At 34.7% G+C, this 21,971-nt stretch overlaps 1 protein-coding gene across 3 annotated transcripts in view; it reads right to left on the bottom strand.

Moving 5' to 3' along the window:
* LOC110028690 (PHD finger protein ING2) overlaps positions 1-21,971 on the bottom strand; it is a 37,669-nt gene that overhangs the window by 6,664 nt on the left and 9,034 nt on the right. For all 3 annotated transcript variants that reach the window (XM_020730638.1, XM_020730640.1, XM_020730639.1), the window contains 4 exons: positions 18,766-18,829; positions 18,252-18,502; positions 18,120-18,158; positions 7,470-7,596 (listed from right to left, as the gene is read on the bottom strand). In XM_020730638.1, coding sequence (XP_020586297.1) covers positions 7,501-7,596; positions 18,120-18,158; positions 18,252-18,502; positions 18,766-18,829 — 450 coding nt within the window. In that variant the 3' untranslated portion in view covers positions 7,470-7,500. The remainder of the gene's footprint in view (positions 1-7,469; positions 7,597-18,119; positions 18,159-18,251; positions 18,503-18,765; positions 18,830-21,971) is intronic.

Here is a 21,971-nt window from a genome sequence, read left to right as displayed (position 1 = left end):
TATATATATATAGGGGAAAGAACAATGGTGACTCCCTACGCGTAAATTAAAAGAAAAGGTACAGAGAATACGTGACATATATATATATATATATAGTGTGTGTGTGTGTGTGTGTGATTTAAGCACAAAAAAACACATCTAAATAAAGTTTATATTAGTATATAATTTTGTTTAGGCTCAAATGAAATTCAAATACCGTTCGAACCTTAGTTTTGTACAAACGTTTGACAATATTATAATTACGTTCAAACAAAGTTTAATTTTGCAACAAATTGGAACACAATTACAGTAGATTACACAAAAGTTCAAACACAACTCAAAAAATAATCAAATGCTGCTCGAATGTACGAGCAATGTTAGAACAAAAATATGACAGTTCAAACAAGATTCAAATCATATATATTCAAATATAATTTCATATGATAATAAATAATGTTCTGACCCACCATCAAAGTTAAAACCAATTTTAAACCTTGTTGGCACGAAGTATTCGAAAGCAACATCAGCTTATGCGCAGACTAAATTTATAGTGCAAAGTTTTCAAACTTTGTAGTAGCACTATCATTTCACTGCATTAACACAATAGCGGCACACAAACAATGCATAAATTAAATAGAAAGTGCAATTATGGTAAAAGAGTACACAATTACAATGAAATACATTAACAATTAAAGAATTGAATTATTTTTACAAATACAATAATCATTCTTCTCATGGATCAAAGTTAATGAAAAATAAATATTCATCCATGAAAATTGCATGCAATCATTTGTAACTTCAATATTTTTTTGTTAACTACCTGATTGCTTTTTAAACAGGTATAGAATATGTTGGATCATACAGCCAAAGCGCTAAAATTTGATAAATATATGAGCTATTAAAATCACAAAAATATAAGATAATGAAAGGCTATGTATCTACAATCAAAATAATTTGCCCGACACTTCAGGAATTTAAATGTAATCGCTCTGCTCCATTATTAAGGTGATGACTGATGAGAGAATGGCCTTGCCATGTGAAAACAACCCTTTTAACAATGCAGGAAAACATTTCCAGAGTGAGCTCAATGATGTTTGAGTTGGTTAAAAAAAGGCCACACTCATCTAATATCAAGAACATCTTAGACTATAATTACACATATTATCTAAAAACCTTATTCCAATTCATTGGATAATAGATGAATTTTAAATTTATCTAACACCTAGGTAACCTCTCTTCATCACCAATTTAATACTCTAATACAAACTCAAGCCACTTCATAGAATGTTTAAGCTTTGTTTGCTTCATAATTTCAGCAACGACTCCTCCATAATTTTGATTAAATACTTCATCCAAGATAAAAAAATCCAACCCAAAATGTCTATGGGTAGAGCCAAAGCTGCCCCCTTAATAGAAAGCAAAGTATGAATGTGCTGCAAAATAATAAAGCATGTAATGAATAACATTAGAATAACTATCTTATTATATGTTGGATTCTTTTAGGACGTAAGGTTTCGTATTGTTTGTGAGTACATACAAACCGGTAAAGATCCTGTTTTTGTAAAAAAGTAAAAGAGGCCTTACAGTATCTATTGAACTCAAGAATCCGGTAAACTAGAATATCAGACTCGTCGGAGATTTTTCAAATTACAAGGTTTCTCAAATAGAGAGAGAGAGAGAGAGAGAGAGAGAGAGAGAGAGAAAATGGTCACCCCTTCTCTCTTAGCATGACTTTCCATTTATAGAAGGAAAAAAAAATAAAAAGTGTCATTAGTACTGTCCGACTCCAATCAAAGGTGCCTTGATGAAAAGGCCTTAATGTGGGTGTTAGAGGACAAGTATAAAGGTGGATGAACCCACATCTTTGCTAGTAATGATGACCATCTCCAATAATTGTACCTCTTTAGGCGGGCTAAGCTAACTCCCCATGAGTAGAAGAGACAGGTTCAACCACTTCAGCAGGTGGTATTAATTCAGCCGCTTCGACAGGTGAGATTAATTCAACCACTTCAACAAGTGGGTTTTGATTCAACCACTTCTGCAGGTAGACTCAGTTCAGTCACTTCGGCATATGGGCTTAATTTAACCACCTCGACGGTGGGCTTCATTCAACCACCTCGACATGTGAGTTCAATTCAACCACTTTGGCAGGTGGGCTCGATTCATTCACTTCGGCAGATTTAGCAAGCAGGCTCAATACAACCACTTTGGCAAGTGGGCTCAATTCAACCACTTTCGCAGATGGGCTTGATTCAACTACTTTAGCATATGAACTCAAGAGTATGCGTTAAAATTCCTATATAGACATATATGTGTATACATTATCCAATCAAATTATGATTGGATTCAGCTATTGCATACTACTGATGTCTACTCCAACCTCCCCATTGTTTTGAGCCAACTCTAACCTCAATCATTCATGATTTGTAAGTAACAAAACTTTGTTTTGAGCCATTTCTAACCTCAATCATTCATGACTTGTAAGTAACACAACTGTTTTTGGTTAATCAAGTGTAGATAATTAGAGATGATTAAAGGCACATAGATCAATTAGTTTGCAACTTTTGTCACATAAATCTCCAAAATCTTAGACTCCTTTCATATTCAACGACTTGAATAACAATTTTATTACAACCTCAATAGATGAAGCACTTTGTTAGGGCTCATTAACATCTTCATCAGTTTGTATGTGAATATATTATTCATTATCCTGGCTCACGGGTATATCAATATCTCCTATTTCTCTTCCCTAATTCAAACTAAATAAGAGCGTAGAATTTTTTGCACTAAGCTGAATTGATTCATATTCAACTATCTAATTATAAGAAACTGCTTTTGCAATTTGACAGCACAAAGCTTAAACCAATAGAGGATGGACTCGTCTTTCTTCATCTTCAATGCATCTTCTCCTCTGCTTTCTTCTCAATTAAACCATTACGACAAAATGTGTGGTGTTCTATTTCTCTTGGACAACTCTAGTTGGGAGAGGCTGTTGAGAACTAGGTACAATAAACTTAGAAAACTCTTCCTCATAAGCTTTGCACTAATTTAGGGTTCATAATCACCTTAAAAAATAAGTCGATGTAACATTTAAAGTTAATTTCCATTATTAATCAACCTAAATTACCATTAAAAATACATCTGTGAATATGACTTTATCCTTATTAGCTGAAATAATTAAAAAATCATTACTTGTGAGCAATTTGGTGGTCTTTCAACTCAGTATGCCGGGGTTTCATTCATATAAATTTACTGCAACTCTTCCTCATTTTTAGAATGGCTTCATAAGCCCACTCAGAAATGAGATGATAAATTCATTGACAGTATATTGAATTAAAGCTTTGTTCCCATCTTCTTTTCCACCTTAAGGGCATTCCTCCTAATGTGGGACATGTCATTGTTCATCCCTCTTAATGTCTTCTCATTTTTAAGGACGAGCCAAATAAAAAAATAAAGTACAAACCCAACTTCAAACATATTATCCAACAGTACACTCCAACAAGGCATTTTTCAAAGTTTAAATCCTTATGATTGTTGTTAACTTAAAAGAAATTCTAAATAAGCCTTATGCTCCAAGCCATCTTTTCAAACTTAGCACCAAGAAATTCACCAAAATTCTAGTTCAATGATTAGACAAAATTCAACAATATTAAAACTAATATTCTCATCTCCCACTTTGAAGACAAAGGAGTCATAATTATTCTCTTCATCATTGAACTTCCTTGCAAGATTAACTAATTACTTAGGGACCAAAGAACTACAACTAATGAACATTAAAAAACAATTTAAAGGGAGAATGTTTGGCCCTCTCAAAAGGATCATAAGCTTCAAATTGCTTAATTAATTCACCCATCACCACGCCGACTCCATATGTGACCTTGTTAATTTGAAGCTTGTAGTATAGGAATAAGCATGTTCAAAACTCATTCAAAGATTATTTTTGAACTAGAATTCTATCCTAAAGTTTCAAGTTATATTAATCAAACCTAGCTTTTCAACCCTACGTGAGGTTGCTTGAAGCTTTAAAATAGAGGTGAGATGATGAGAAGAGTGGCCGCAAATCAGACAAGCTAAAACATCGCAAGAGACAATGCTTGGAAATGAAGTTCGACTTGTGGTCTTATTTGAAAGTTAGCACTGAAATTAGCATTCCTCACAAGTCATTACATGGATAATTTTATCCAAAACAAACTTTCTTGAACATATTTATATAATGAAAAATTTGACTTTATATCCCTCCTAATTACACCTATTTGGGAAAATTCCTCATCATATATTAATTTGAGTAAATAACACTACGATGTGAATAGAACTGAAATACACTTAATAAAAGAAAATATCTTGTATTGGCAAACTACTCATTGGAGTCTTATGTCTTTCAAAACTGGCTAAAAATGGATCCAAACCAAATTTTGAATAGGTTCTAACCAAAATCAAGCAACGGACGAGGTGTGACGCACTCAGGCAGAGGAAGTAGGGAGGCATGCTCAAGAAATGCGCCCTTCTAAACGGGACTAGAAGCGGCCAGTATCGGTCTACTTATAAGAATTTCATCTCAAATCTCTATTTTACTCTTCCATCAAAAAAAGAAAAAAAAAAATAGAGATAGAAAGAGCGATGTGACATGCAAAGCTAGAGAAAAAGAATATTGAAAGAACTCCAAAGCATGTCGAGTCACTAATATGAAAAGCATGAGAAGTTTCAAGAAGAAAAAGGCCGGTGAATCTTTGTCCACTATGGCATATGTGGGCATGCTTGTTACTTATCACTCAAACTCAAAACCATTCAATTTTGCTCAAAACATGGCATGTTATAAAGTTCCACTAGATCAGACAATAACTCCATTTTAATCTATCAGAAAAGGGGTGACTACATTAATAACGCAAATGACAACATTAGCTAACAATCCCTTGCCTTCAAGTATATTATATTTCTTTTTAGTAGGTTCAAAAAATAGTTGACAACGATATATATCAAACTAAATAAGGTGAAGATTAGGTCTTGCTTTCTCTGAACCTCCTCCGATAAAAAATCTATTTAAAATTTCCTCCAATGAAAAATCTAATAGACATCTCCCCGATGGGAATCTAATTTCTTCTTCACAAGAGAATTAAATAGTATTTTTCTTCCAATTGAAATCTCATCAGAAGAGAACCAAAGAGATTCTCTTTGGAGACCTCATTCAAATCCTCATTAAAAGAGAATTCAACAAAACTATTATTAAAGGAGAATTGAAAGAAACATTATCTCTCCCATGCCTCATTTAATTTGATGTTCATAGCCGCCAACTTCTCTTGGAACAGCCAAAAAGAAGACATCTGAAGGTAAGATTGTGTTTGCTAATAATGATGACCCTTCATTTATGCAACTACTCTTCAGTAATCAACAAAAAAACAAAGTAGCTTTGCATGATTAAAGGAAATTCCAAAAACGTCCTGTTCTGGAAAGAATTGGAATTTGTTAAGCATTGATAATAAGTCCACGTTACAGAAAATGGAGAGTGCATACTTCTTCAAGCTCTTCATTCTGCGATGAGCTCAAAAGTTCTCTTGATATTTTATCTGTAATTTCGCATGCGCCACAATTTCTTGTAATTAAAAGATACCCGAATTTAACAAACCACAAAGGGAAAGCAAATATTATTACTGGCTTACAAAATCTTAAATTACAACATTACAATTGGGAAATCTGATATTGCAACAAAACAACACACATTCAAATTAGGGTAGGATATAGGGTGGAGGTGGTGCCGACTAGGGGTTTGGACCTCCGGGAAGGTTGCAAGGGGGTCGGCTAGAAAGCTTAAAGGTTGAAGTGATAGGAAAAGTGAAACCAGCAAGGGAAGGCAGCGAACAGCAAGAACAGCGGTGGGAAGTGCTGTTCAAGGTGGCGGCAACAAGGAAAACAGGGAAAGGACGTGAAACGTGCGAGAAATGTAGGGAGAAAGGTGTAAAAAGGATAAACACAACCTGGAGACTAAGATATAACCAGACCCGTACAGAAAAAGAGAGTCCGATGGCTGTCCTAATAAAAATACAACAAAAACTAAATCCTAAACGCTAACAAAACAAATATATTGTCATAGATAACTAGGAGTGGGCCCCATTCTAATTGAGTGGAAATCCCTAAGCCTAGAGAGCCAGTTGACCCTCAATTTCCCTTGGATCGAACTGGTCCGGACGTCCCAGACACCCCGAGTCCCAACATTCGTGCCTTGCATCATTAAAAAAAAAAATAGAAAATAGAAAATAGAGATACCCTTATGAGTAGACCCATGACAATTGTAAACCCGCCATGACTCAACTGCTCTCCCTTACATGACTCATGTTTGTCACACACTCCTTGCCGCGCAACTCCTTCCGCCGTGCTCTTGAATCGAACAATTTTAATACTCAATTTGAATTTGAATCAAACCTTATTTCAAATCAGGTTTAAAACAAATTTGAATCAAACTCAAACACAAGTTCAAATCAAGTTTGAACAAATTTTGAAGCAGTTGCAATTCCGATAGAGAGCTAACACATAAAGCATTTCAATAGATATCTGCACAAATAAATATATATAAAAGGGGTGTTTGCGCTCCCTACAAGTAAAAAAATTCTCAAATTGAAATTTACAAATCAACACGGAAGTAGTAGAACTTAATTTCAAAATGAAAACATATTTAATGCAATAATTTTGACACCATATTTCATTAAAATTCTTGATCCGCTTTTTCACACATCTCTTATTAAATTGGTCAACTGAAAATCACATTATTAATATTTTTTTTTTATTTCAAAATGCACATCACAGTACCTAATATGTGTTTCACATTATTCAAATAAATAATTTCAAAACCGAGAAAAGCACCAAATATTTTTTCAAAATAACAAAACTATACATTGGTTTAATTTTAAAGAAGCTAGATATTCACTCTCGTTGCTGTTTAATATATAATATATAAATAAACTATTTATTACTTTTTTTAGTGGTTAAATACAAGGCTTCCCCTAGGAATAAAAATGGGCAAAAGCCAGTCACACAGCACTACCAGATGTAATTTGTAGGTCCTAACATGCAAAAGTAGTCACACGGTCGCTGCTATCATAATTTGTAGACCCTTACCACTAGAGCAAAACTTAATTGATTAAATTATTTATATTTAAGCAGAATATCAAACAAATATTCAAATAAGATGAAAAGCTAAAGCTTTGCGGTGTGCAACAATTCATTGTAAAAGGAAACACAAGAAAACAAACAACAACGATCACTTAAATTATCACTGGGAATTAATAGTGAATGTGTATGTATAAAGCTCAAAGACTTGCATACCAACACCTTTTCATGGAATAGTTACATCAATGTTAGAACAAGTTACAAGTGAGTTGAGGTTTCCAGGAAATAAAATAGCACTGCCAAAGAAAACTCAGGTCATGCAGATATGTGCACAAGACAGTTTTAAATCAGTTCTAATCTAACAATATGATAAAAAAGATGATCCTTCAAACCTGGCTAATTGAGCAAGTACCACGAATTAGATCAAGGTCTGCATGTCGGGCAAAACCATTTCCCTTTGAATCTAGTCTCAGGAGTCAGTCCCACACATGAATAGTGGAACCATTCGCCTCCCTCGCACTGTCGATGAAACATGCAAGTACAGTTAAGCAGATAAAGTCAGCTCAATTCAAATGTATCGAAAATAATTGCTAAATCTAACATCAATAAAAATAAAAAATAAAAAACAAAAATGTTCAGAAGATGGACATCTGCCGGCACAATTTCGACTGGGCCACTATGTTGACAAGATATAGCGCTGTTAAGCTTAGTACTGCATTTAAGAGACTGTATGGGTCATGGGAAGTTGCTTACTTGACTAGTCCAGGATTAGATCTTAATTTGAGCCTTTGTTAATGACATGTGTGGATGTAAGAACTAAAGATGAGTTGAACCTATCTAAGGGTCTGTTCGTGACGGTTACAGTTGCCTGAAGAAGCAGCTGTGAAGTTACTGCCAAGAGAAGTTATTGTGAAGCTATTGTAGTATGTTTGGATAGTTCAACTACGAAACTGTTGTGCTGCAACTATTTCCAAAATAAAGACTAAAAAATCCATGCATAATGTAGTTGTAAGTGCACGATTTCAAAAACAATTCAAACAGAACACCATAACTAAACTTCAAAATATTATAAAAAGTCAGAAGTCATAAATATTTTATTAGAAGTATTGCATCATTTAACACTAAAAATAGCACAACTTCAAATTCATAATTTTGATGTGTTTACATATGAAACACCTAAAATACCACACAACTTCAAATCATACACTCATGTGAGACATTCATATAGCTAACAATAGATCCTACTCATCCACGAATTATAGGTAACATCAATTGCTGAATAAAATATCATCTCAACAATACATCCTCCCCGTCTCAACATTCAAATAGTCTCATTTTCGGACACACCGCGCAATTTTTAAATAATTACATATCAAATAGCTAAATATACCAAACCCACTCATCATTAGAAAATCATCTCAACAATAATATATGAGCAAAAAAAGGGCAACAACAACTCTCCATCCAAAACAAATGAAATTTTCACCAATAGCTAAACAGAAGGAATTTTTGGAACTACCTGTTGACCTCATTTTTGGTGAGGTCTCTTCCTTTTCTTAGAGCCTAAGATCTAGCCTTTAGGGTTTCCTACTGACTCTCTCAGAGAACTAGCCTGGGGCCCACACCGATTAGAAATTCGAGCCACTTCTTGACTCTTCGAAGTTTCATGTGACTGCTTCTAAAATCCTCAACGCTTAGTTGAGTTGTTTAGAACAAGCGCGACAAAACTCGAGTCGAGCACCCTTAAGATCTGAAACCATAGGAAAACCCATTGCGATCTCCGCACACTTGTAGGATGCACGAATACCACAGTGCACACAGCGACGCACACAATTATCAAAATTCACGTTTCTCGCACTCGTCGGAGGCTTTACAATCGATCACTTGCGATTATTTTAAAAATTTTGAATTTGATGCGTTTTCGACCCGACCGTCAATGAAATCGTCTGGACGATCCCGGATGACAAAACGGACCGAGTCGGAGCATCCGGAACGTCGATTTTAGTTAGGAATGACTCTCACTTCGATATGATTTTGTGCGCGAGCAAGAGGTGCGCAATTCGAGGATTTTTAAACATTATTTATACCTTGGGGAGAGTATGTTTGGCAATATATGACCGATGGGGTCTTTTATTACGGGGGAAATCCTTAATTTGCCGCGGGACTTGCCTGGTTCCGTCCCCAATTGGAGCCCAGACTCCTCTCGCTCGTGGCCCCTCTTAGCTCCGTCTCCAGTATTTAGCCCCAGTCGTGCCTTCCTTCGTGTTGGTCCACTTCCTTCGTGTAACGAGGAGTTGACTCTTCCCCCTCTTGACATCCTCTGCCCAAAAAATCTTCTCTTTCCAAAGCTTTCTGCTTCCTCTCGCTGCGTAGGAGCCCATTCGTGGTAAGTTGACTGGGTGTGTGTGTTCCCTGGGTCACGAATGGGGAAACTTCTCCTCCTTCTCGATCTTTCTTCATTGGGGCCTCGACCGCGACGTTTCTTTTTTTTTTTTTGTTGGGTGTTGTGCTTTGTCAAGAAAGGTCCCGCGAGCTCCTCTTTCTCGCTGACGTCGATAAAACTCGGTGGGGAGAGTTTTCTGTGAGGTCATGAAGCTTGAGGCCTAGGGAGGTTCTGCGGAAATTTCTTTTCGGCTAGGTGCTTGTGTGCTTGGAGTACAGGAGTGATGTGGCTCTGCTTGTGAACTTGAGGTTTAGGAGTGTCGTGGCTTTCTTTTGTTGATTACAGAAGCCCGAGCAAGGTATGTTTCCTTCATTCTGCTCTTCTTCCCTGCTCGACACATGTTGGAGACATTAAAATAGGGGAATGCTTGCATTTGGGGGGAAGGGGGGGTGTTATTTTGTTCCTGTTGACATTTAATGTTGGAATCATGGCTAGCTATTAGATTTTTTTTAACTTACCTCAGCTCAAATGTATATCGTTGGGTCTGTTTTAAATATTCCATGATACTTACCTAAGAATGTAGGCTAATGAAAGGCATGGTTTAATTTTTATGCATGCGTAAACTTCCGCCTTATGTTCTTATCATATATATGCTAGTACATTGGGGTTTGAGGGCTGTTTTAACCTCCTGGGCTGCGGTTTTCCTTGTTGCCTGGGTTTAACATGGAGTATTTCTGGGTTGTTTCAGCTCTATGGGTTGTGGTTTCCTTTGCTATATTGATTCAATAATGGAGCTTTTGAAGATTTCTTTTTTACTTCGGGGCTTTGTTTTGTGCTTCCTTATTGCCCTCCTACTCGAAACGTGTTCAGGTGGCTTTTAATTGATTTTGGGGCTCTTCGAGGTTTGGCTTCGGTGGCTCGGTTTTGCTTCCTGTTGTTCCCTCTATTTGAATATATGTTGGAATTATTTCTTGCTTTGAGCAACTATTTTAGTGGCTCGGTTTTGCTTATTGTTGTTCCCTCCATTTGAATATATGTTGGAATTATTTCTTACTTTGAGTAACTGTTTTAGTGGTTTGGTTTTGCTCCCTGTTACTCCTGTTCGAATATATGCTAGAATCTATTAAATATTTTGAGCAGTCGGTTTCAGGACTTGGTTTATTTCCTGTTGATGCCTCCCTATTTGAAATATATGTCGGATGAAAATTTGGTTTTCTTCTAAAGCAGGGAAGCTTGTTTTGGGCTTGGTTTTATTCTCTAGCTGCTTTTGGCAGTAAGTCTTCCTGTTGTGTTTCTTTTGATTGGTTTGGGCTTAGCTATCCCCTTTGCTGCTTCCCATAGTCGTGGGCCTTCCTGCTAGTTCCTGGGTGTGGGTGTGGGTGTGGGTGTGGGTGTGAGTTGGTATCTTCTCCTGGCGTCCCCTGGCCGCGGGCCTCCTTGTTGTGTTCTCCTGTTTGTGTTTCGTGTTAGCTGGTGGCTTCCTTTTAGCTGCTCCTACCTGTGAGCTTATGGTTGTTGGTTTGGGTTTGATGGTTCCTCTTGCTACTCCTACCCAGGAGCCTTTTGTGTTGGTTGGTTCCTTTGTGCACCCGCTTGGTGGCTCCTTACTGCCCTGGCCGTGTGCACCTATATGGGATTCGTTGAATGATGATGGGTTCATATGACATTGGAAGCTTTTGGTTTGAGGTGGAATTGAATGCTTTAATGTTGGTGAAATGGAACATTTTGATTCTCGTTATTTGGAAGAATTCAAATGCCCCCCCTTTCGAGGAATGATTTGTTAAATGTTTGGAGATATTTCAGGACCCAATTCTGCGGGCTGAATTGATTGCAATAAAAATAGACGAAAAAAAAGAAAAAAAAATCTTTTGATATTTGCGAAAAGTTTGGGGAATAGCTTAGAGGTCTCTAAATTGTGTCTTTCGGGTTTGTTCCAGGCTAGCATCGGGAAGCGTGCCTATCGCATTGCTCATTCGAGAAGTCCCATCAATTGGATGTTTTAGGCTAACCACCATATCGCTTTGGCTTTTCTTCCCTAAATTGATTTTGGAGGTGGGTTAGCCTTCTTTCTTTTTCATTTCTTGCTTTTTGGTTACTTTCCTTACTTTTTAGTTTGGGTTTTAAATGCTTATGTCCGATGCATAATTGTGCATGTATATAGTTCTAGCTATGTATGAAACCATCAAGCAATGTCGTAAGTTGGACGGTCGATTTGGGTATTAGGCATTGATAATAAAGGCATTCGGTGGTAGAGCGGAATAATATTTCATCCTACAATATCGGGACCCAATCCCGGGGCTCGGTAAAACGTAAGATGACGATATTATTCACCGACACTAAACTAGCAGGGCACCCTTGTCTTCTTAGATTGTTGGTGGTCATGGTCCGACGGTTCGATCGACTTGTGGACAATCATATTTTATAAAAATGATAAGAACATATACGATAATATTAGATACGTTGTTTTCTAAAGTATTTTTACTACCAAAATTGATATCACTTTTCTTATATACATAAAACCTATATGCATGCAAAAAGATAAATTTTAAATAATACAATTCGATTGTCCACTTGTCAATCGCCGATATTGGGCTAAGAAGTATCCTCCTAAGTTTGGTATAGTATGACACATTTCTAGTTGAATGTCAGGCTCTATACATACGGGTGACTGATAGTTGCCTTCGGAATCCTTCGAGAATACCTAATTCTGATCCTAGTCCGACCCGAATGCTTACAGTCTTCTTTCTTCGGATTTTTGGGTGTTTTCTCACGATTTCATCGAAATCGGATTTTTATGTATTTTCCTACGGTTTTATCGAAATCTTTGTAAAGCACTTGTGATTTTCTCTGAATTTTTCTTGAGTTTTTAACAGTTTTCTTCGAGTTACTTTAGGTCATTTGCCGCCTTTTCTCAAGTCCTTTCAGGAGCCGCCGTCTCATCATGTGTATATGTTTGTTTTACATTTATAGTGTTTACTTTTGCTACTGCACGTTTTCCTGCATATACACATAATTCATGCATGTAATACTATTGTTTACTGTTTAATGTATACTGTGTTCCGTTGCATGTTCCCATTTATAATTCATGTTGTTTCTACGGACTTGCAGAGGAATTTTAGGTTAGAGGTCAGTAGGACATGTGGTTTAGGAGGTACCCTGTAGTGAGACACTGACCCAATAACTGCACATTTATACAAACCACAATCCTGAACTTACAATCGATATGTTAAGGATCTTAGAGTAGTCTTTCCAAGAAGCAGAGAGTGGAAGCAAGCAGACGGAGGGCAACGATCGAGACCATGACGACGAGGCGTAGGATGCCACCTTAGAGTTAAGGTCCAATCATAGGATAGTTGGAAAGTCATCGAGGTTCTCCCCGGATCTGTGAATCGAGGTTCTCCCCATCGAGGTTCTCCCCGGATCTGTGACATCCCCTACATTTCACTCCATTGACTCCTGAAAAATAACTGTTCATATTTTGAGTCTCTCTCCCTTTGATTTCCTCACATTTATCCTTGAAAACATAAACTTTGCAATCTTGAAGACAAAACTACAAATTTTAATCGAGAGTCTTCTTAAGTGATTTCGGTCATTTAAGATGTAATTAACTATAGAGGTTCGCCTCTATAGGGAACTTAACAACCCAGCTTAATTTAAACCTTATTTAATCTCCCGTATTAAATAGGAGAACTTGTCGGTCAACATAAAGGTTTGCAGACTAAAACTGATGTCATAAAATCTTTAGTTTATTTAATCGAGTTGCACTAGTAAAGAATATGTCTATTCCTCTAGATAGATGTATCGCTTACGGTGTTGTGCTCGATCATTTACACTATTACATAAACGAGATCGGCTCGATCTTGTATTTTAAAAAAAATATATATATAAATTAAATTAAACCTCTTTTAAAATCGGGCGTCGGGATCCATTCCGGTGGCCGATAATTTCTAATTTGGCGACCGGCACTACCACATAATTCTAATTTATTTACATATGAAACACCTAAAAATACCACACATTTTCAAATCATACTCTCATGTAAAACATTCTCCAGTAATTATAGGGAATCAAATGTTGAATAAAAATGGCTTAACCATGAAATGTATTCTAAGGACATCCTCCACATCCACCGACAGAAATTAGTAAGAGGATCATATCATGCTTACAACAACAACAAAAAAACCAAAATACAATCCAAGAAGATCATACCATGATCATAGAAAGACAAAAAGAAAATAACTTGGTCATAGAAAGACAAAAAAATAACAAGACAATCAAAACTGAACACATTCCTCCACACCGTCAACCCAACATCGTGCCATACATCACATGAGCATTCCAGGTAACATGAAAACCCAAATTTCAAAACAACAACTCAACCAAAAATTCCAACAAAGATTATTAAAAAAATCCCAACCTAAGCTATTCACATGAAGCAATAGAGTAAAGTAGAGAAAGAGTGTGAGAGAGACAGGATAGTTTAGGGTTTCAGGCATCTCATCAGTAGCCGAGTGAGAAAAAATAAGAGTAATAATAGAGATCAACAACAACTTTGCGCAAAGAAAACGAAGCTCAATGCCAAAAATTTTGCCCTAATTGATCCTATATGGGGGATAAATGAGAGGAATAAGTGGAAACGGGAAGGGGTAAAATCAAAAGAAAAAAAAAAACTTTAACTATAGAACGCAACCCGCCGCAGATCACTTCCCTCATTCGCGTGCCATGATTTGGAGTCCATTGCACCCATGTCACACCTACAATGCACAAGCCAAACAAGTTGACGATGCATTTCATGAACACACCATCAACCCAACGCCATCTGCTGGGTAAAAGGTGACATCTAATTCAATGAGAGAAAAAAACAATAGAAGAAAAAAATGTTATCATAAAAAGACATAATTTCATATAGGTTGCTGAATTAATGGATATATTTTGTTTTTGTTGTAGATTTTATCATGATTTGCCTGGTATTGCGAAGAATTACAGTCTTAATTTCTTGATAAACACCAGATGATGTCCCCACTGTAAAAAGAAATAAAATAATCAAATTAGACTCCACAACCTAACAACATGAAAATGTTAGCTTCATTCTCACAAAATGGTGATCGAAACGATGAGTGTCTAGAATACTAGGGATAGGCCAGTGTAAACTTTTGGTATGATATTTTAAACTTTTGGGATGAATAAACGTCTCGTCAATAGTATATTGGCCCTAACTTGGTTTCCTTATGAGCCACTCTCTCTAAAAAATGGTACTAGTTCTAGGATTTGCCAACATGTGGCATTCTACATAATTTGTAGTAAAATTTGTCAAAATTTGGGATACCGGAGTAGTCTGTGCCACCCACTTATTCGTGGTATGATAAGCTCCTTGTTTTATTGTTTTGTGATCCTCAATTAATTTCAATTCAGAAATAAAGATGGTTAGTGGGAAGAAATCACATGTGAGATGCAAATTTGCCATGATACTACTGATTATAAGATTTTGGCCTACAACAACACAAATATTATTATAATGGTTGAACCACGCTCCTGGCCTAAAGTTTTAGAACTGAGTATGTTTTTCCACTACTAATGTATAAAACCCAACTTGCCACCAACAGCCCCCACTCTTCATATAAGGACATACTTTAAATTTTTTAGCTCAATATTTTTTAGAAATGCACATTGCACAAAAATGATTAAGAGTGAGGAGGCACACTAATCACATGTTGCTTAAGAAAATTACCCTACAATCCAAATATCCATGAAATTTCAATGGAGGTACACGCAGCACAAAAGAACCAAAAAAAGACAACTCCCTACCCATCAGTTACTTGAATAAGATAGCGTTGCCAGTGGCATCAAACACAAATACATAAAAGAAATCTTACAGTAACCATTAAATTAGTGCAAGGTACTTGTTGCACTGAAGGGCAAAGAAATGTAGATTTACAAACTCTACAATTTCCCTTGGCCAAGCAGATAAAGTTGCTACATAAAGCACAGGAGGCAGTAAAAGCTAGAAGCAAAGCGGTAGATAAATAATAGTTTTTTATATTTATATAACAGGCTATTTTAAAGAAAGCATAAGAGAACATACATAAAACAGATAAGATAAGAGGGGTATTGTAATAAGGTGATTAAGACTATTTTAAAAATAATACATAAGTTTTAAAAGGTATAATTAATAGTCATGAACTATGTTATATGCTGCGTTTAGAAAAAAGGTTGATGGATAAAAGTAAAGCAGTTCAGATGAGATACATCTTTAAACTAAAGATAGTATTAAGGGATATTTTAGTTAGGTGATTAGGTTAATAAATCAATTCACGGGAATCTTAAAGAACCCAAAAATATCAAATGAAAGAAGTACCTAGTATGTAAGCATTTAAGAACAAATAAGTTTCAAATTACGCTAATTACAAGGAAATATAAATAATACAATAAAGTAATATAACAGAAAAATGATACAGAATATTACATAGTTTTGATTTTTATTAGACAACTTTATATTATAATAATAAATTCACTACTGTGGCGATTTTAGAATAATACAATCAAAGCAGAGGTATAGATAACATGAAATAATCATCATATGAACTTTTAGGATTGAACTTAACAAGACATATCATTGAGCAATACATGAATTAATTGAGTTTCCATTAAAGAAAAAACTGTATGCCCAAGTAGTTAAAGGTTAAAAAGATGGAGCTTTAACTAGCATTTAAAAAAGTTGTATAGCCAAGAGCTCTTAGGCATTATAGAATTACATGGAAGATTTAAAGATCTGCAACAAGCTTGTTTTGATTTACGTAAATGAGATTCTAGACCATTAATATTCAATACTCCATAAATAAATGCATTCATGTCCTGACCTTTGGCACCTAAACTCTCCTCTTAATAAAAATTTGCAATCATGCATGTTTTATTGTAAAACCTTTCTGTTTTATCATGCATGAATTCATGCACCTTTAATGGAGTATTGTCCTCTACTGAAAAACCCTCAACTCCTATATAAGTAGGGGCTAGCTGCAAGCTTAAGACTTTCACTGGAATTTGTAATTTCCTATCTTATGAAGAGTAGCTTTTTGGTTTAAAGTCCCAAAAGGGTCCATTCTAATGTAATAACTGTGAATACAACAAATTCTTTTCCTCCTGATCTCGTGTATGCACTTTTCCATTGACTGAAAAATCAGCTCCTCTCCTTCGGGTGTGCACGCCAGTATTTTGAAAAAGTTCTCACTCCGCTGCCAACTACAATATCCTCATTCCATGTGCATACCTTTTCGACTTTCTTCTAATTATCCAAGAAGAAGAGTATGACATAAAACATACAAGTAAAAAAAGGATATATTTCTTAGTACTTAAGTAGAATCCTATAATTAAGGTTTAAAGTTAACTTAGACACTCAAGGGAAGACCATTCTTTTGCAAGGAACCAAATTCTCTCCAAGACCCTAATTTGTTTAATGATTCCATCCAAGGATCTCTATCAACGAAGCACAAGTAGTATTCAATCAATAAAGAATCAAAATTAAGTTCTTATCTTTTACAGCATGGTGGAATACACTCGTACAATGTTTGCATATAGGATAATTCTACTTGGTGGGCCCTCTACTGAGACAAACAGATGTAAAAACATTAAATAATATGTATGAGATATAAGGAATAGAAGATCAGTATAGCAAATTTGAATATGTTATAAGCAATTTTAGTGGGTGTACAGCTAACATTTATAAGTTAATATAGCTAGAAGATCAATGATACCTACATGTGATAGATTTAAGTGCCTTTGATTCATTATATATAATAGTGAGAGATGGATGAGAATAAAAGTTATAGAGTTGAAGCTAGGCAATTAAAATGAATAGATACCTTCAAAGCATTATTGAAATTACAACATCGTAGAAATTAAAAAAAAAATTAAAACATATGACCTGAACATTTAACAATAAACAAATTCAAAGAAACCCAAACTTAAGAGTGGTGGAATAAGAACGATAACATGGAAGTGTGCTAAAATTAAAAATATTGCTTGAGAAATAGCTATATGAGACTATTGGAATATCACCTATTAGAAGATCAGCCTGTGGAAAATAGCCTTAGGTAGTTTGTCCATGTAGAAAAGAACAAAGAAGAAACATGAACAAGTTATAGAAATAAAATTCTTTACTGAATAACAATAACAACAGCAACAACAAGCCTTTATCCAACTAAGCGAGGTCGGCTAGATGAATCCTTTCTCTCCATTGCGTCCTACAGAGTTATATTTTCATTTTAATTCTAATAAATTAAGATCATTTTTTATATTATATGTCTACCTCGACCTTCCTTAACATAAGTCGACTCTAAAACATCAACTGTCCTAACTAGATCATCAGATGGTCAACGTTTAATGTGACCAAACCATTTAAGATGACTCTCTCTAATTTTGTCCGCCACTGGAGCTACACCAACCCTAAAATTATTTACTAAACGCATAAATAAATGTTCCGAAGTTCCGTATCAAATTCATTACATGAGTTAACAAAAAATTTTAAGGCCGGCAATAAACTAGAAAGCAAACATAGATCAAAAAGGACAAAATATAAGAATTGACAATGTTTAAAAATGAAAAATTAAGAATTGAAAAAAAATTAGACATAGCAAAATGCTGAAAAAAAAACACAGAAACGCACATTCTCATTATCGCATGCAATCATATCTCCATAAGACACCTGCAAAAAGATAAGCGCAAACAAAGATATAATAATTAGAACTATAGGGATTTAAAAATTGAATATGTAAACATTAAAACACAATCTCAATACCTGGTGACAAACACAATAAGTTGGTTCATTAGGATCAATGGGCTGATCAAGGTCAGAAACAGCAGTAACAGATTTTTTATGACTGCCAGGTGGTGGCATCAGCTCAAGATCCATCTCTCTCTCTCTGTCCCAATCCCTTCCTCTAAATCTCTTTGACTGAGGTGTTATATACCCACCTTTGCGTTTGTCCTCCCTGCCAACCATAGGTAAAAATGGAAGGATTGCTGGCTCATCTAGTGGTATTTTTCCCTCTGTTAAGAAGTGTAATCCAAGAATAGAAACAAACTTAAGGATAAAAACATCAAGATTGGTTAAAAAGTAAGAAAGAAGACAGAAAGAGATCTTTAATGAACAAAAAATTTCTTGTTCAATTGATACTCGACACCACTCAAAACTTAGAATCAATCAACACAATAGTGTCTTGAAAAAAAAGTTAATTAGCATCAACTTGAGCCACACTAAAAAATATCAACCCTAATAACTAGATGAATGACATTCAGGACTTGTATCACACCTTGCTTTAAATCTTCCGCAAACTGGTTCAGGTCCTCATCGAGTCTTTTCACGTGGCTCTCTAGCTGCATAAAAAAAGCAAACATGTAAGTTAAGAAAACATTCTATTGTAAATCTAACATGACGAGAAAACAAACACATATAATATCGAACAACGCATAGGAAACAACTAATGACTACATTGATGAAAGCAAATAGCACAGTGGAAGTCAATTCAGACAAAAAGACCAAAAGTCTTTTACTAGAAATTAATGAAAAAAGGAAAAGATATACGAATGAAATTCACTCACTCTATAGAAACTCACACTATCAAATCTAACAGACACCATCAAATTGTCAAATCAATAATAAAATTGTAAAATAAGGAAGATAATGAAGGGGAAAAAGAACGAACAAAGGTAGAAATGAAAAATCCATGACAAGTGCATGAAAAGGAAACAAAAAAAAGTTAGATCTGAAAAAATCCATGACAAAGGAAATGAAAAATCCATGCCTCGCGCTTATACTAGAATTATTTCCAAGTCCCCTACATATTCAAAGAATTGAATCTAGAATGATAAAGGAAATGAACTACCAATTTAAAATTTTATTTATCCACGTCATTGAGAATTACACTCAAATTTAACACAAAATAAATTGAAATTTCCTTTCACTAATCACATAAATGTCGGCCAAACTGTGAGAAGAATCAATCAGAGAACCAAAAAAATAAGGCGTTCCCAAATGAACCAAAAAGCAGAGCTTCTTGAAAATTAGGGGAGTGACATACGAGCCAGCAATAGGAAATGAAAATAAGGTCATTCAATGGAACAAATCAAATGATTGGCCACAAATATAGTTGATCGATCTGTAGAACGCAAAAAAAGAGGAAATCTTTGAAGTTGTAAGTAACAGGAAAACGGAACAACCACGTGGAATCTTCTTGGCAGCATTAGAATAAGAATTTGAGTACAAATTACAATTTCAAATTATGGTAACATCCAAAGCATACATGCAAACTACTTTACAATTCAAAATAATAAAACAAACTAAAACTAAGCAAAATTCAAATAGAAGTTGAACTTTTAGATTAATAGATTAATCATCATAAAATAAATTTTCTACAATTCTAGACCGAGATTCACAACAACTTTGACTTGCTTAAACAAATTAGTTAAAATTAATTGTCCGGTTGATACTCAACAAATTGATCTAAACTTGATTGTTGCACTTACTATACAGAAATCCATTAGCATGGGCCTGTCTCACTAACGTGTGCAATATATTAGATAACCGCCATAAGTAGAAGAAATAGTTCATCGTCAATTGTAGATTTAGCACAAGAGATGAATGATTATCTAAAAATTAGGTAAATGATCTAATGGATGTAAATACAAAAAAGAGGCGGGAAGAGAGAATAATCTAAAGTATAGATGGATAGTTCATGGAATGAATCCAGATTAGATGCATTAACCATTAGTGTAATCATTCATAACAATTTGTTTTATGACTTAATATAGTCATACTTCTTTTAAAAATTTAGCGCTCATGTACAAAACCTTCCATGATTCAAAAGAATCATTACCCCATCCTTAGGTTGGAAGTTCCACATATCTCGCATTCAAGCATAATTAATAAGTGGGGCATTTACATACATACCGCACAATTCTTATGTATATCAAACTGCTATATATACATATTTACATGCATAACACTCAATTCTTGACCATAACATCAAAAATACCACCATAACTATCTTTCTAAAAGTGAAGTACCCATTTTCATGCATAGGTTTACGATACCAATGTGTTATAAGTATAAATATCAAAGTTTGGGTGTTAGATATGTGAATACATAAGTATGTGTGATATTTATGTAAATTTTCCTTAATAATATGCTTCATGTAAATATTTTTCATGAAAATCATGCACATGTTAAACAAGTTCAATAAGCCTAAATTCTATAAGAAGATAAATTATATTGATATATTTTTGCAGGAACAAAAACAAAAGGATGTCATTGGAAAAAGGACATAATTAATGGTAAATATGGTAACCTAAACTGTACAAAAAAGAGAAAATATTCAAAAAAAAAGTACCAAATAGGGAATCAGCTACAAAGAATCTTCTTGGGAACAACAAGGCAAGGAATTAAGAGAAAAAGAATCTTTAACGTTAGGGTAACATCCTAGACAAACGCATACAAACTCCTAAAAAAACTCAAAATAATAAAGACAACTATAATTTAACCAAATCCAAATAAACATTTATATTTGGGATTGATCATTGCAATGCAAACAATTTACATTTCTAATGATTACAGGGTCTTCAAAATTGACGTCAATATAGAATATAAGACTACAGACATTATAGTTACAATGAACTCTAGATCATAATTTCTAGTACTTACCCATAAAGCTTGTAACAATTTATAAATATACAACCTACTGATATCCAGCATTTTGAATGTACGGAGAAATGAATCATTAGTAAACCATGTATAAAAAAGGTAAGAACAGCATATTAAATTATAATAAATCAAAAAAAGTATATCAAACAGTTCCACACAGAAAAGATCCATTAGTTCAATGTAGTCATCCATTACTAGCCTTTAGTTCACAGTAAAAGAGCCATCTTTATTATCAACCTTATGAAACGTCATTAGACTGTAGGACTTTGAAATTGGCATCAGTATGGAATATAAGACTATTGGACATCATAGTCACAATGGATTCTAGATCATAATTTCTAGTAATTCCACATAAAGGTTTAAGTTATTCATAACATAAATAAAACCTAATAACATCCAGTAATTTGAATGTGCAGAGAAATGAGTCATTAGTAAACCATGAATAAAGAAGACAGTAGTGGTATGATGCACATATAGGTTTAAGTTGTTTATAACATAAATAAAACCTAATAACATCCGGTAATTTGAATGTGCAGAGAAATGAATCATTAGTAAACCAAGAATAAAGAAGATACTAGTGGTATGATGCGCGCGCGCATGTATGTATGTATATATGCGTATGCATTTATATATATGTATAAATAGGTGTTTCAGACTTAGAGAATAGAGCTACAAACTTTCATTGATAGGAAAAGGGGTAAAAATACATATTACAAGATCTAAATAAAAGGAAAGATATAAATTCAGAAATAGACCAAATAAGAAATACATAAATATGGAAACAGACAATAAAGAAAGCAAATAAAAGATAATAATAAC

Source organism: Phalaenopsis equestris, unplaced genomic scaffold (assembly GCF_001263595.1).
Source record: "Phalaenopsis equestris unplaced genomic scaffold, ASM126359v1 Scaffold000522, whole genome shotgun sequence".
Classification (NCBI taxonomy): domain Eukaryota; kingdom Viridiplantae; phylum Streptophyta; class Magnoliopsida; order Asparagales; family Orchidaceae; genus Phalaenopsis; species Phalaenopsis equestris.
This window is presented reverse-complemented; position numbering and strand designations above follow the sequence as displayed.